We start from the raw sequence: 16,809 nt of genomic DNA on the forward strand, positions 1-16,809 counted from the left end.
TTTTTTACAACTAGATTCTCATGGGCTTCGGCATTCAGTGCGCTATCAGTTTGTACACCAAGTGTTTTCACTTTTTCTTTGACTGAGATGCAACAGTCCTGGATGGAAAACGACTGGTAGTGGTTGCGAAGTTTAGCCCTAGCTTGAGGTGATCCAAGGATGAGAAACTTGGTTTTGCCATTGCTGCGGCACATTCAGTTGTCCATCATCCAAGTGTATATTTGGGGTGTAGATATTTTGGAGGAGTAAGCTATCAGTGGCATAGTCCCCCGAGATCTCCAATTGACAGCATAGTTGTTCCAAAAAACTAGGAGACTGCAGAGAGAGAGATAATATATAGATTAAACAGTGTGGGGACATACATGCTCCCTGAGGCACCCCACAGAAGGAAAGAATAGAGTCTGGGGTGGCGTTTGACCAGCAAACTTTGTATTGTCTACCAGTTAGGAAGGATAGTATCCATTGTCAGGTTAAGACAGATAAATGACAGGTGTTCCTTACGATATGCATGGTCTAATAAATCAAACGCAGCCGATAGATCCAATAACACCAGGAGACCAGTTTTGCCACAGTCCATGATGCTCAGCATATGGCTCTGAAAATATACAAAGGTGGTCTCAGTACTATAAGCGAGGAGAAAGCCTGATTGCCTGGGATGTAGCATATTTATAGTCTCTATATGGTATTGGATCTGCAGGTTGCTTTTTATCTAGTATTTATAGAAAAAAGTTGCAGTTCGTGATGGGTCTAAGGTTGGCTGTGTCCTTGGAGTCAAATCCAGGTTTTTTTTCAAAAGGGGGGTTAACTGTGAAATTTGTAATGACATCGGGAACTACATGAGTATGAAAATAGGCATTGACAAATCAGGCCAAAAATGGGAAAAATGTGTCCTTGTTATCTAGGATCAGTTTTGGAGGAGTTATATTATCCGGTACAGCTGTTGGGTGCATAGTACCCAGAGTGGACAGCAGATCAGAACTGGACATATGCCTGAAGCTAAAAGAGATGCAGTCATGTGGGGGTGCTGAAGATTGGGGAGAGAGGGTCAGCAGTCCCTGGGGTGGTGTGCCTGATTTAGCCAGAATCTGACTTTGAATTTTGTCCCTGGCTTTGAATATTTTGCCTTGTAATGCACCCTGTATTCTGGTGCAGTCTACAGTTGAGGTTGTAAACAGTGTCATTTGGGCTTTGGGCTTTTTGAGGAGCTTTAGTATGTAGAACAATTATTTAGGTTTGTTATTGGCCTCTGAAATTTGCTGGTTAAAGGAGTTCTTTTTGGCCGCTTTGATTGAGTCTTTATAAGTTTTCTCAAGAGACTTCCAAATGTTTTTATTGTCAGGTGAGGGGCATTTAAGCCAACACCTCTCTGCCTTTCCTTTTTAATTTTTAACAATCTGAGTTCTGGTGAGAACCAGTTTTGATGGTTAGGGTTGTCCCGAACGGCTCCAGACTTGAGGGGGGCCAGTTTGTCTAAGAGCGGGTGAATTTTACGTTAAAGGTCTCAATAAGTGTGTCAGGGGTTGATAACATGATGTTAGTGATGCATTCCCTAAGGTCATGGGTTGAGATTTTCTTCATAATAGTTTTAGGGGAGTTGGACAATTTGAGATTTTCGACTCATAATAGTTTTAGGGGAGTTGGACAATTTAGGAGGAGGTGCTTGAAGGTTGATGTCGAAATTGATCAGAAAATAATCTGACCAGATGCAGGGGGTGGGATTGTCTATATGGGCCTTAAACTTTTGTGTGACGATCCAGTCTAAAATATTGCCTTTGACATTAATGGGGTAGTAGTTCAAAACGTGATGGTCGATGTTGCTGAGGCTGGACTCCAGCAGGATGGCCTCTTTATCTGATGGATCCCCTCGCCAGCAAATTCGATCTACCAACAATAGAGTTGCACTATTTGTCCATTTAAGGTCCGCTACCAGATGCGAAATGTTGTCATTGAAAGAGTCTGTGGTGGTAGGAATGTGGTAAATTAGGATAAAATTAATACAGCTGCATGGAGTTGGGTTAAGTTTGAGATGCAAGATCTCACACGCATTGCAATGGCTGGGTGTGTTAAACGAGGAGAGGTGGTTTCTAGCAATAATTGCAACTCCCCAAAACCCCAGTATTGCTTCTCGATTTTTGCAGTAGATGGTGCAGCCATCTGGGACTGCAAGGGTTATCATAGGTCCGCTAGTACCAGATATCCAAATTTCAGTCCAAAATAATAAGTCTAAATCGTGATCAACAATAAAGTCATGGATTTTAGAGGAGTGCTTGTTTTAAGATTCTGTGTTAAGCATTGCTGCTTTAAGTGCTTGACCATCAGCCTTCAAACTGGTCGGAGCCCCATTATTGATGGCAACTTGGGGATTGGATGCTAAGAGAGGCAGAGTATGTGAATATGGGCTGTTATAAGTACTACTGAGCAATAAGTTCTGGGACAAGGACTGGTTCATTTGAGGGGCCTCTGTTTCTCTGACTGCACAATTTGAACTTGGTTAGAATATTAACACGATAAGCTACAACCTTTCTTTGGGATAATTTACATTTACTAATTTGTAATTTTTTGTTGAATATTTCTAGATATATGAAAAATGAAAATGAAAATGTATTCAGCGCACAGCCCCTGATGAAGAGATTGTATCTTGAAACGCGTTTGGCACTTAAATTTGGAATAAATCATGTTTGAAAAAGAACAAAAAGACTTTGTGAATGGTGTACTCAGGGTCATATCTGACCGATAGACCCTTAAAGAAGACAGTGACTTTAATTGTAATATTTACCTTTACTAAATACCTATTTCTACTATTCTAAAATTACTGGGCTACTCTAGCCATTGATAGTGTGCAGGGGATGGGAGTTCCCCAACTGGGAACTTACTTGTGTTCTATCATTTGAGGGGCCTTAACAGGCAACAGATTGAGACTGTCTGTGGGCCAGAGATAATCTGCAGTGTTTGGTGCACCTGGCATTACGCAGGCAGGCTCAGGAATTTGAGATTGAGATTTGAGATTTGAGATTGGTTTGTTACCCTGGGTGGCTCCTCGTGATAGTCTGAGGGAAAGCTCATACGCTTCCTGTGGGTGGAATGTTTGCTTGTGAAAATGGAATCTCATTCCGGGTGTCAGACCTTTGGCTCATGAAACGGGAGATTTTTTGCAATCGGTGAGCCTTCTGACAGGAGAGAAGGAGGTTGAGTATAGGAGGATAACCTATTGTGCAATGAACGCATTGCCACGGGTCGTTTTCAGGAGTGCAGTGACATTAGAAGGCAGCAAGGGAGGCTAGTCCCCCTAGGCGATTACCTGTTCAGGCTCCCGCGATGAGTTTGTCAGGGACTGCTGAAGACCATCTTGCCGTTGAAGCGCTGGGACTTCCTATTTGTGCAGTAAGGGTGTCTGGGAGATGTAGTTCCCATTATTTCGCACAACTACACAATAGGATTGCAGAACAAACAGAATCGATGAGTGTGCTTCATCTATACAATGATCCCCCCCCCGTCTAAATGGGGGTGAAGTATCAGAACAAGTCCGAGCAGTTCCTACTGTGCTCCATGATGGTGCAGGTAAGCTGCAGGCAGAGTTACAGTAGGCAAGAAATATATCCTGCGCCACCCAGTCCTGTGGTATTATCACGGTAGCACGCATAGTGGTAAGGTGAATGAATCCCCATTTGGGAGTCCATTAGATTCCATCAGTATTTTCAACGGATTTACAGCCAGCAGTCATATCGAAGGATTTACCTGACGCAAACTAAATCATCCACTTTTCATCCATCCCTGTAGTGCGGCAGTGCGGTAATGCAACTGTAAAATTGTGTCAAAGGAACTGCTACCACTTAACCACACCACAGTGCAAGTAATGAGTCCGCCCCACATCTCCTGTGATATAAACATTCGTCCGTTGTGGACGCAGTGTTTCTACTGGCCAAGCATTTTTATAAAGGCACATCAACGCATTTGCTGATGCATTAGAAAAACACTTCTGGGTACTGTGGCATACACTGAGGTACCATATTCTTTCCTAAAACTTCCCACCAGAGCCTCTCCTCAATTTACTATCTATTTTTCCAATATATTTGGCAACATCTATACTAAAATACAACATTTTGTTTCGAAAAGCAAATTTTGGTGGTTGAACCAAAGCCAATGTTATAGGTTCAAGTTTGCTTGACACGCTGGTTTATGCAACATGGTGCTAAAATCAACCCACACCTAAGGGCTGTTTTGCATTATATGTGAAAGAAATGGGGTCCCACGCTGCTTACTGTGTACACACACATTGGACACAGTAGGGAGGTTGACATTGTCAGCACTGTGATATTCATTTGCTTATTGCTGTCTTATTGACCTTGAAGACGATCAACATGTGCCCATTACATCAATCCCCAGAATGGCAGTGGTCTTTGCATTGGCAGTAATGTAATATTGTTTGTGTTATTTATTTATTTTCAAAATAGGAGAAGCTCCCCGTGCTCCCTTTTTCATTTTACATTTTCATTCCGCCACATTTTAAACTATTTGTTTATGCAGTTTTTTCGGCGATGCAAATAAGTCTTATATTGCTGCTGATGAAAATATGTAAAGACATACCTGCAATCTGACACAGATGCTGCCATGTGTCATAATCAATAACACTGGCTTTTGCCCCTGAACCTTCTTAAGAACCCCCGCCTACACAGGAGTACTGGAAGTGAGTTGGGGTCCAACACTGCCATAGGGCTTCATTACAAGTCCGGCGGTAGCCGTGCTGGTAAAACCGGCAGGCTGATACCAGACTTGCACATTTTTCCGGTGCCTGGCTTGCCGGTAACAGTGGGGGATTCTAACCCCGCCGGTCCGGGAAGTCAGGCGCTGAAAAAATGGAATTCCCCATTTCCATGGAGTCCCATCGGACTCAATGGGAATGGGGAACACGGAAGCCCCAGCACTGTTAATAACCGTGCCAGCGCTTTCGTGTAGGTCTGCAAACCATGGCCGCTGTGCTTGGCAGGGTCCAACCTGCCGGGCACAGCAACTTCAGCAAGCAGACCCGTAGTGTGCCGGTCCGGTAACAACGGTTCCGGTCGGCTTACCTGTACCGTTGTTACTGGACTGGCACACTTGTAATGAGGCCCACAGTATAACAACATTTCTATGTATGCGAACCCAGTAGTGGAAACATATGGACTGTGGATAAATTGATGTTTAACAGTGATAAAACATTGTAAATACAGTAGAAGCACGTCTTTTTAAATATGGAATTCTTTTTTTGAAATGTTGTTTAGCATCACTGCATTGTTTGCTACAACTTTCAATTGTATAGATTGGAGTGAATAGTATTTCTGTTTCACAGCAGAAATGTTTGTAAGCAGAAGCAATGGACTGTTTGTGATAGTCGTGCTATAAATGTTGTACATTGTAAACATTGAGCAGCTAAATGAGCCCACAACTGGAGATTAATCAGACTCTTACCTCATGTCTTTGTCGCTAATCACTTCAATTACTGGGCATGCGACTTTCTTTCTGTTTAAATACACACTCTCCAGAAGAGGCTCTAACCAACCCACATTGCATTCCACGTGTGAATCTAGGAAAGTCAGCACATCACCTAGAAAAAGTCAAAAGCAGTTCAGAAAATGCATGTCATTTAGTGCAGGTTTATAAACATGAGCTCAATGCATATGGTGTAATTATAAAATATCTATTTAGTATAGCGTGTGCGCATTGTAAGACATCAAAGAAGGAACAACGGTTTCACACTGAAATCACTGCTTGGATGAAACTTCTTAAATTGTGCAAATCTATATTTTTTTTTAAAGCAGGTGTTTTCAAATTTAGTGAGGGAATCCCTCAAATATATATCTAAAATAAAAGGTAGGTGAAGTGAAACGTTAAGAAATAAGGCACATTTCGATGGGTGCAAAGGTTAGCCAAGTCTTGCAGCGAGTAGCATTGCCCTCCTTGGAAGGCTTGCCACTAAAAAAGATCATGGCATCTTCATTAAAGGTGTTTCCGGAGTCTCTACTAGTCCCTTATCAGTTTTCTCTTGCCTCTCGTTAAGGTTAGCCTAGTTTCACGGGTACCAAACCAATGGAAAGAAACATGTTGCATTTACTGACCCGGACTGTGAGATGGATTAATATACTACGCTAACCAAAGCATCCACAATTATGAGGATTCATTCACATAAGAATTGGGCATCTCTCAGAAGCTCAAATAATGTGCTTTCCATAAATGCACATTTTTGAAAACACAGGCTGGCAGGAAGGGGGTGGGTGGTACAGGAATTGGGCTCCCTCTACTGCCACATTCAACTTCAGGGGTAGGACTGGCTCTGGAGTTGCCTAGTAGGCCTCCCACTCCCAATTATGAGGGTGTCCCGCCTCTCCTTTTCCATACATTTTGGAACTCACCAATTTCCTGCTGTCCTATGTGGTGAGATCCCTGGACTCTTGGATCTGTGCCAACCCCATATTAATAAATGACAGATACCATCTTAAAACTGGAAACCTCTTGTTAATTCTCTTCAGACTGGCACATAAATGGCACTGATCGAATTCAGTACTGCAAATACAGGGGCGTTAAATGTACTCTGCACAGGTCAACTCTTCCCCTAAGCTCCAGATCAATGATAGTTTCTGATAAGGACTCAACACGCGGTAAGGGAAGCCATAACTATCAGACAAAAATGGGCTTTATCTTAAAATCTTCAGGCAACGTCACAGGATTCAGGTCTGTCCAACCACAGTCATAAGAGCCACAGGCAAATACGCTCAAGAAGTCTAAGAAGATTTGTCTTAGTTGTCCCTTTTGTGACCAAATAAAGTAGCCAACTACAACCTGAGCCCGCAGTCGAGGAGCAGGTAGGACCTATCTTGTCAGTCCCTGACCCCTCACCACCGTTATATTGGAAAAGTCAGAGAAGAGCTATCGATGGGACCCCCTGTATTGTTCCTATACCGCATTGAGTGTATGAAATGCATTATGCACTCAGACAGCCATACTGAATGTACCCTCGCACTGAAAGTGTGGAATGATGTCGTATGGAAGGATGTTGCATGCCAGGGTGTCAGAATGCATCGATGAAAATCGTGGACGGACGTTAAAATGAAATCTGATGACGACAAAGTGATGTCATGAAGAAGACATATGAACATATTTTGAAACAATATGAAAATACAAAGTACTGAAGTAACTGAAGTACTAAGAGTAACATGAATCTGAAGTTAAAGTGATCATGAAACTAAAAAGAAATCAAGTTACTTATTGACCAATAACTGTAAATACACAGTAACCAAGGTAGAAAGACAACATATAGAAGCTTGCTGTAGAGGAATAAATAACATGGCAAGGACAGCCATATTAGGAAAATGTTCGACGGTTCACGTTGAATGTAACCAAACTACCTCAGAAATAAGCCAAAGCTCTAAGAATCAGAAGGCATGAAAAATGCAGCCCGGTAAGCAGACCTGCCCTTGAGTCAAGATTGGCCCAGGGCGAAGATTCTATTTTAAGGGATAAGTACAGAGCTCAAAGGGAGTAAATGGATAAGCTTTGAACATGAGACATTCTTCTTAGATGAAGGAAGATGAAAGGATCTGTGAGAGACAAGCTGCTGGTCAATTAAAATTGTATAAAGTTCATATGAAATAGAATGAGCAAGTCTCTAGAGGCCAAGAGGAGCAATAGTACCTTGCATAAATAAATCAAATAGCAGTAAATTGAAGGCTGGAATGGGCAAATTCATGGTCCACTCACATGTGACCCAGAAGTCGAAACAAAGAGTATTCATTAGAGCTTTTAGCTAAGATAGTGGTGTGCTCATACTACCTTGAATGTTCCAGAACAGTGACCAGCAACAAGGTCAACTACAAACGCGAGACTTTGGCTGATGGCCTACTGGTGACAAATGATGGTCTAATTGGGAAAATGGGGAGTTGTCTGAATGGGATTCAAACACCTAAGTTTTGTTTTACGCAGGCGCTGCTAAGGAGTTAAAAGTCCAAGGTTGGGATAGTATGCCAACCAATCAGTCGGGTTGCAGGACAACCTAACATACAACATTACAAGAAGCAATGCTCTGATGTTTTGTTCATCATAATCAGTACTGTATGCATTTAGAGGTAGTTTAAGGCATACTGAAGCACTAATACTTATATATTTTATAAGTTGATATGTTCCCTTAACCAATCCCTCCCTTCGCTAGGTTTTGTCTTTTTGCCATGCAGAATGATGTCATAGATGACATATATTGGGGTATAAGATCTCCATGTAATCAAAATTGGGTGTGAGTGTGTGAACATCAGTCCGATGTCTGCCATGATTTATTAAAATGATAATAGAGTTGTACTTTGCCATGTTCTTTGAGCCTGTCTAGTTATTTGGTGTAAGATCTATTATTTTTTATAATTCCATCTACCACAGAAGACATGTCCAAGTTCTAGAGCACATTGCCACTCTACCAAATTTGAAAACTCTGTAAAGCATTCAGAAAGGTAACATTTTTGCATTCTCTTCTGAGTGGAGGTGTCTTTTTGATCTGTGCATTCACTGGGGCTATTAGCAACTTCTGCAATTCTTTCTTTTTGGGAATTCTCTTCCTCATCATGTCTTCAATAGAATCCTCTTCCTCATCCTTCTCTGCCTGGAATAATATAAAATGTATTTTGTGAATGGACCAACCAATCCTTGGCTTGCTGTGGGTGTAAGGGATATATTGTAAAAAATTATTCTTAATTGGAATTAGTACATTTATACACATGTTCCACAAGAAAACAAACACCTAAAGTATATTACCAATAATGGAATTGTATAAATCAGCAGTATCAGGAGGGGAATGGATCATACTACCAATTGCAGTACTCTCGTTCAAGAATACCTGACATTGTTTGCAAGAACTCATCTGATGCCTTGACCATTTTCCTTCTTAGGGATAGAGTACACTGACTGGGGTACGCTTGGATGCACACATATTTCTTCAATTAAAGTTCATCTGTACATGGCATCAACTGAGCACATTTGAAGGTTTGTCTTTTATCATCAAAATCTTGAAGGTCTTCACAGAGTCTCACCCAGACCTTTTAGGATCAGCAGGTTTAGCATTATGCTCTTCCTGTTTATAATTGTATTGGTCACATGCAGTGACCTGTTTTTGATGTGCAAAATTATTTAAAGTGCCTCTCGCACTGAGCAGTAACCTTCTGACAGGTTCCCTGACCCAGATGCTGCCATGGACACCGTTACATCCTATATTAATCCTAATGGTGCACCTGCCACTGAATTTGTGCTCAAGAACCCTTTGAGCAAAACCAGGCACTTGTTGGCTTTTGATTGGAAACTAGAGTCTGATTTGTCCTACTCTTTATTGAATCTTTTGAACAATGCTTCATTAATAATGCGTCTTTCGTGCCCCAGAGACAATTCTGTATTGACCAATTCTGGATACCCATATACTTGCACCTGAGTACAGGGGTCATCTTTTTGCATCTGGATTTCAGCAATGCCTGAAGTACATCTCCATCATCCTTGGATAGAATGTGTCTGAGAAACACTACTTACTATGTAGCAATAACATCTCAGTGGGATTTAATCTGCCTGTGTCTGCCATTTCTACTTGTGGTCCCAATGGATCCTAAGTAGTGTGTCATCCAGTTCTGAATCACTCCCCATAATGATAGTGACATCTTGCATGCACCCACTGCATTCCTGGGCCTGTCTACTGTATAGTGCTCACATGGTCGGCTCACTTGGTGAACCACCGTCTGTCGCTTTAACAGTTTCAAGACCAAGGACTAAATCACATCATTTACTACATCACTGAAATGTGAGAGGCTCTTTAAACAATATTTGCACATCAAAAATAGTCAGAATTAACAATCACACAATATCTCAGTTTATGCCTGTCTGCCGTAATGCCAACCTCAGTGGATCCCTCCACTGAAATGGGATCCCTTTCAAAATTAAACACAGCCTGCTCTACAGGCTGCATCTTCAAGAGATGTGTTTGTTCTCTCCCTTCGTTAATACTGTCCAAGAGCTCACTTGACAGTATTGTGGTCTAAGTACCAGTATTAACCAGTGTAGAAAAATAACATTGTCCCTGTAACCATTAGTGGGTTATGGTACCTGTCTTTATGCTCTCTAAGAGCACACAGAAAGGGTGAGTTGTTGCTAAACTCAGAGCTGAACTTGCTTAACCTAGTCCAGCTTTTCACAAGACATAAGAGCATGTGGACTGGGGCCTTGTCTTCTTTGTGAGTGAATCAATGTTGGTTTATTTCCCTACATTGTTTGCTGCCACAATCTGAATATTTAGCTGTGTAATGGCTGCCACCAGAACATCCTTCTTTCAAGCATGTGCAATGCAACACATGCTCTCTTACCTTGGGGTTGAGAGTGGCACTTGGCCCAGTAACCTTTCCAGCTTGTTGTGGTGGTCATGAGCAGTCTCTTGGGGCACAGGTTGTACTTTGTTTTTGTACTGTACCTGTTAACTGTATGTCACCAAACAGCCCCACTTTAAAGAAATCCTCTGTACCCTGACTAGGTGAAGACTCTTTTTTGGAGGCGCCTGGTTCTATGAAGAGAGGGCTGGTTTTAGACAACCCATTATGTAAAGACATGCATCCCCCATATGCGGATTTTGTTCCACAATCTCCTTTGTACTTTTGAACACATTTACACTCCTTTTGTCTGCAAAAGGTTCATTGCCATTGCACAGGAGCAGGATCTGTGTCCTATTCTGCAAGAAGTGTCCTGGGGTTTGCAATTGAAGAAAGAATAGGAGATATTCCCAACCTTTTCTCAGACAACGTTTGCACATCTGAATGGCTGAGACTACTCTTTCTTGTGTCTTCCTTTCGATTGCACTTTTCAGCATTTGTATCATACGTTTTAAGGTTCTCACTATGAATGTGTGTACTAATCCTGGGCACTGTACTTGCACTTGGACATCGGCCTTTCTTAACGTTCTTTAGAGTCTTGAAATAAAACTGGAATTTAAACTGTGTTTTTAACTTCCCGATTCTTTTTTGCAATAGAACACTCACCCTCCCTAAATGGATACATTACTTAAACTCTAGATTGGATTTTTGTGCATTTTATGGTTTTCAGATACATGAATGCCTTGGGGCATTTATTTTGGGCTAGGGGCTTCTTTCGTGCCTTACTCCGAGATTCTTTACTGAAATGTATGTGACTGACCCTGCACACGGTTCTATGTGATACTCTCGAATATTAAAAGCCTGAATCAATTCCACACACTCCTACCCCACCATTGAAATCAGGGGTTTCACCCGCAAACTCCTCTTCAACCTCTACCTTTTCCCCAGCCCCACCTCACTTACAAATACACACAAACACACACACAAACACATTCTGTCTCCCCAGCCCCCTCCCCCCTACAAACCCTGTCCCCTTTCATACACACGGACACACTAACATACACTTACATGAAACCCATCTTCCCCTGCCCGCCTTGGTCAGCCTGTCAGCCCCTGCGTGCACTTGTGTGTGGCAGAGGCGTGACAGTTAAGATTTAGAAAGACCTCTCTGAGTGTTCTTATAGTGGTCTTTCTAAATTGGTCTTTTTAATTTTCGGGAAAATGAAAAAGAAACGTTCACTTAATACCCCCGCACACAGCCAGGCACCTTATTAATCTTGCTTGGGAGTGTCAACAGGTAGCCATTTACTTGCACATTTTGTATTGTCTCTCATGGCAATCTCATCATGCTGTGAAAGTTGCTGACTAACAAATAACTTTCCCCACAAGTTATGGGAACATGTTTACTTGGGCATCATGTTATTTCTCTTCCCCACTAGCATTGCTCTGTTGTAATCTAGGCCCTAGTAGGAAAACGCTTGATTGCGTTCAGATGCGTGAGGAAATACCTTTTGATCTGTGAGAATACAAGGATGAGTAGTGGCTAAACCGCCTGCTCTACAAGCCAACAGTGATCCCAGTCATACAGATAATACAGCCATAGCTAACAGATATAGCTCCTTTGCCTTTTTTGGTAACATGCGCTGAGGGAAGGCTATACTCTCAGAAGGGGTGGGAATGCGAGCCAATAGCAACCCAAACAGCAACGTGAACCGGTTCCAAAATAAAAGAATGTATTGTATTTTGCTTTCTAGTTTCGATTTTCTCCCTGCTTTTTGCATGGCTGTAGTATAAAGATTCACATTTTCTGATTGTTTTTTGTAATGCAATAGTTTCATTGATGTATGAGATATTTATGGGGCAACAATTAATGCACAGAGATTGTTCCCCCCAATCAAAAGTGCAACACCAATATCAAAATATTGGTGGGTTCGTTACTAACACTGGGCCTCATTACGACCCTGGCGGAGTGGGTTTACGCCAGCGGTATTCGCGGCGGACCCTTCCGCCCTACTACGAGTTCCCGTAGCGCCATGGAGCCGTTTTCCGCCTGGTTTTTCCGGGCGGAGAAATCCATGGCGCTACGGGACCTTGTTGTTAATTACGCCACCGTATTTTACGGTGGCGTAATTAACGCCTTCCCCACTCCCATTATACCCTATGGGGCAAAAATGTGAATGGGGAAGGGTAAAATGGGGATTGGGGATTTACCGCCCCGCCAAGGTCGGAATGGGGCGGTAAATCCGCCAACCCCCATGGCGGTATTGGCAGCTTTCCGCCGTGCTCCATGGTGCATATTGCACCACGATCTCCGCCAGGGTCGTAATGAGGGCCACTGTCTTTAATACATATAACACCACTATTATCCCTCACCCCTTTTCCAATAGGCAAACCAAGAATCGGCTGGTGTGCAGAAAGAATATATATTTATTATTTCGTTGACATTACTCTTATCAAAATGCACGCCACCTTACTCTGTGGCTCACAACCTTTCCTTCCAGCAACTTCAATAAAAACAAGTTGTACACAATTCACTATTCGGTGCAAAATTCGCAGAGCACCTACAACAGAACAACATATGCATTCTGTATCTTTACTTTGTATTCACCCTTGTTAACTAGAAACACAGGTCTAAAGAATACTTCATATTTTTATTTCTTGATTTTTATATAAGTGCTTTTGGTTTTACAACAAAACCTTTTGCACTACTCATTCGATTGATAACAAATACCCAGGTTAAGAATATCTATATGATCACTATTACAATAATTGTCACATAAAAAATTCTTATTAAAACATACATTGTGCGAATGAAACAAATGTGTATCCTAATTACTGACAATGGTGACATATAAAATAGAACACTAATAATTACATCTACATAAAAAAACACTAACAATTTAGACCTAAGGTATGGTAACGAAAAGTGCAAGATCCTCTTTATGCGGCTGAGGTGATCACCAAAGAGTCAGCCACATAGATGACACTCTAAAATTGATCAGTAAGCAGACTCTCCTCATGGTCGATAAAATTACAGTATCCCTTGGAATCTTTCTCTTTAAGCACAATAAAAGAAGTAAGAACATGGCAACTAGTTTCTGTCGGTTGATGGCAAAGACGACAATCTCTCTTCTCATGAGAGATGCCTTGACAGAGTGGGCAAAATGTTAAAACATAGATGAATAATACATCTCCTCCTAAATTTAAGCAAGCACATTTTCATAAGATAAGTGTGGGGCACCAAGGGAGAATCTTTGTGTGCGATATTCAGTATATCCATTTTTAGTGCTCAATTTAGCAGTGATGTCAGATCTGCCCCAATCCAGGGTAATGTTAGGCAAGGAAAGGGTAAATGCTAAAGTCATACCAATACAATGTAGATGAACCAATACTGATGCTTGTAAACCAAGAAAGAATGGGTTTGAAGCATTGTCGTGAGCGTGGATAGCAACCAATCCTAATAGAGTATTGTTATCAGGATAGGAAGAGCATAGGTTTATGTAAAATGTACATCGCAGTATTAGCCAGAGGGACCTAATAGATATGAGACCAAGCTCATAGCCTTTACAGGGACTGTGCTAGAAACACCCAATAAAGAACGGAGGAGTTTCCCCTCTATTCTCTTGAGCCATGCAGCATATCACGTCAACAACGATTCAAGTTCATATAACAAGTCAGGTATCACAGTCATTTCGTGAATAGTAAGTAGAGCTTCCATATTGGATCCTTTTGATAACCAACCATATCATTAACACTTGAGGTAAGACAAAATCACCATAAAAGGGTAAGACTGGGCACATTTTGATAGGAAATCCCAGGTAAACGTAGCTATCAACTGTTTCCAATGTTTGTGTCCAAACTTCAATTAAATGGAAACTTGGTAGAGGACCTGTTGCCAATAAGCATGATTTTGGTTATCCAATAGTTTATTTTGAGTTTATTCTCGATGGCGAAGGCAAACAAGCCCTCCATGGAATGCAAAAGACCAATCAGGGTTAAATCAATTAGCTCTGTGTCATCAGCATAAGCCAACCGTGTGATACCTTCCTTCCCTGTATGTGGGGGAAAATAATGGCTAGACCTGATTGCCATGTCCAGGTCTGATAAGTAGAGATTAAACAACACAGGGGCAAGTATGCACCCCTTTTTCAGATCTTGGTTGGTGGGAATGGAGCTTGTAATGGTTACATCCTGACTGACACAGATGACAGCAGTAGTGTCAGAATACATTAGCTCGATAAAATGAAGCAAGTAAGGGTCTATGCCCAAACATTCAAGCTTACTCCATAATATAGGGAGCAAGACACAATCAAAGGCATTTGTGTAGTCAACAAAACAAAGAAACAGTTTTCTACCAGGGCAGCACAAAGCATAGGCCATCACATAATGAAGAAACCAAATATTTTGAGAAGTATTATGGGCTTGCCTAAAACCAACCGTATACCTTTTTGGCAAATTGTTCTCTTCGGCCCACTTATTCAGTTTACGTAGAATTAAAGAGGAGAACATTGTACCACTATAATCTATCACACAGAGAAGCCTTTAATTAGAAGGATCAGTTCTTTCACCCTTTTTAAAAACCAGAATTAAAATGGACTCACGCCAAATAGGAGGAATTATTCCCTGAGCAATGATTCAAAAGAATAAATGGGCAAACAGACCTGACCAAAATTTCAGATGTTCTTTTATTACAATCTTCGCCACTCCGTTGGGGCCTGAGATGCGAGAAGCCTTAATTTTCTTACTGACCTTAAGTATACCTTCCTCTTCAAAACCTTGCAAAGAAGGGGAAACCTGTCTCCAAGAGGAATTCAGAGTGCCAACCAGGCTATGATCATAATAGAGTTCTGTAATATAACTAACCCAGACTGTTTCAGGTATGGGATGAAGTTCCTGTAAAGTATTCCATACCAAAAATGCTCTATAGTTATACAAGAATGATTTACTATTGTTCCCTTCAAGCAAGCGGAAGAGACATTTCTAAGTTGCATTATTCACGTTGTGCTTATGGCTATTCAGCCAGTCCTTGTACTGAGTAGAGAAGGAAGTTAACTGCTTTTCCCTGTCAATTTGGGGCAAGGATCAGGATCTTTTAACAGGTGCAATCACCCTAAAATGGGTCTTTTTTCTTCTATGTATGATAACATAAAACAATCCCAACGATACGTTTTTACTATTGTGTAGGACTCGGTCCGAATTGATCAAGTCCAAAAAAATCACAATCAATAGTTGTATGCACCAGTCATTCTGAGAAAGCAGCAGATCAGGGGCATAATGATTATATGTGAGCAATCAGTTTGTTTTGTTTCTGGACATTATAATCACACCAAACCCTGGATATTCACATCAATATCTACACAGAAACAAGCAATTTGCTTTTTATAAGGTAAATTCTTAAGCCATGAGAGACCTATGTGGTCACTAAGATCTGTGAAATTGATCATCTAGTCAACAACATCAGTGAGGAGTCAATAAAAACATTATCAAGACTAGAAAAAAGCTTACCATTAGTCCAAGTATGTTTTACAGCCATCCCACCAAGGTCCTTTATATTTAAGCAGCTCAAATCAAACACTTTCATAGATTTCCCCCACTCATACCCCGCATAAATCCCTTTGCACCAGATAAAGACAGTACAACCTCAGTGCATAATTCATCAGCAGTGTCAACAGGAGAGAGAGCGCAACTGGCGACAAAATTATCTGCAACAATTATATTGCTACCAGGGAACCTGTCAATCCAGTTCAACAATAGACTTTCAATAGATTTTTTAATGTTGGTAGTAAAATGACCCCCAGCGGGGTCATAAAGATTGAGAATCAATCTCTTATTAACCGATGGGCATAGTCCTTCAATTACAGTACATAGAACATGCTGATCGACAAATGATGATATAACTATCAATTTCAAAATCACTGCATGCCCAAGTTTCCAGAAACATAAAGATATCACTGGAATTAAGGATGAAAAGACCAGATGGATGATATAAAACAGATTTAAAACCCTGGGCATTACATGAAATCCACTTAACAGCATCCAAATATGAAATGTGCCAGTGATTACTGTCCCGCAGAAAGTCAGGAATCCAGCATTCCACCTTGCTCAAAAGAAATCTCTTTGACATTGGTTTAGAAAAAGAGGGCATGAGACTAGCTATTTCCGTCGTAGGGCTGTGCGCCAATATAGATTGCGCAATCAAAGAGTGAACCAGCTGGATAATCTCTGTGGGCGGATTATTCAAAACATGTTTACGACATAATCACATTAAAGTCCAGTGATTTAAATGATGCATACACAAACATAACAGCCCCACAACTATAGGATCTATAAATTCTATTACTGCCCAGTTCGATACACTGTCAATAGCATGTAGTTCAACATGGACTGGATCATCAGAACTAATACTTCATATACTTGGGATCACTCACAAAATACCCTTGATATCAAGGTAATT

The 16,809-nt window shown here is 41.2% G+C and overlaps 1 protein-coding gene across 1 annotated transcript in view; it reads right to left on the reverse strand.

The window, feature by feature from the left end:
• The window catches only part of GALNT5 (polypeptide N-acetylgalactosaminyltransferase 5), a 359,001-nt gene that overhangs the window by 160,963 nt on the left and 181,229 nt on the right, over positions 1 to 16,809 (reverse strand). The window contains exon 4 of the mRNA XM_069616407.1: positions 5,446 to 5,581. Coding sequence (XP_069472508.1) covers positions 5,446 to 5,581 — 136 coding nt within the window. The remainder of the gene's footprint in view (positions 1 to 5,445; positions 5,582 to 16,809) is intronic.

This window comes from Ambystoma mexicanum, chromosome 9, assembly GCF_040938575.1.
Source record: "Ambystoma mexicanum isolate Mex_15411 chromosome 9, UKY_AmexF1_1, whole genome shotgun sequence".
Taxonomy (NCBI): Eukaryota; Metazoa; Chordata; class Amphibia; order Caudata; family Ambystomatidae; genus Ambystoma; species Ambystoma mexicanum.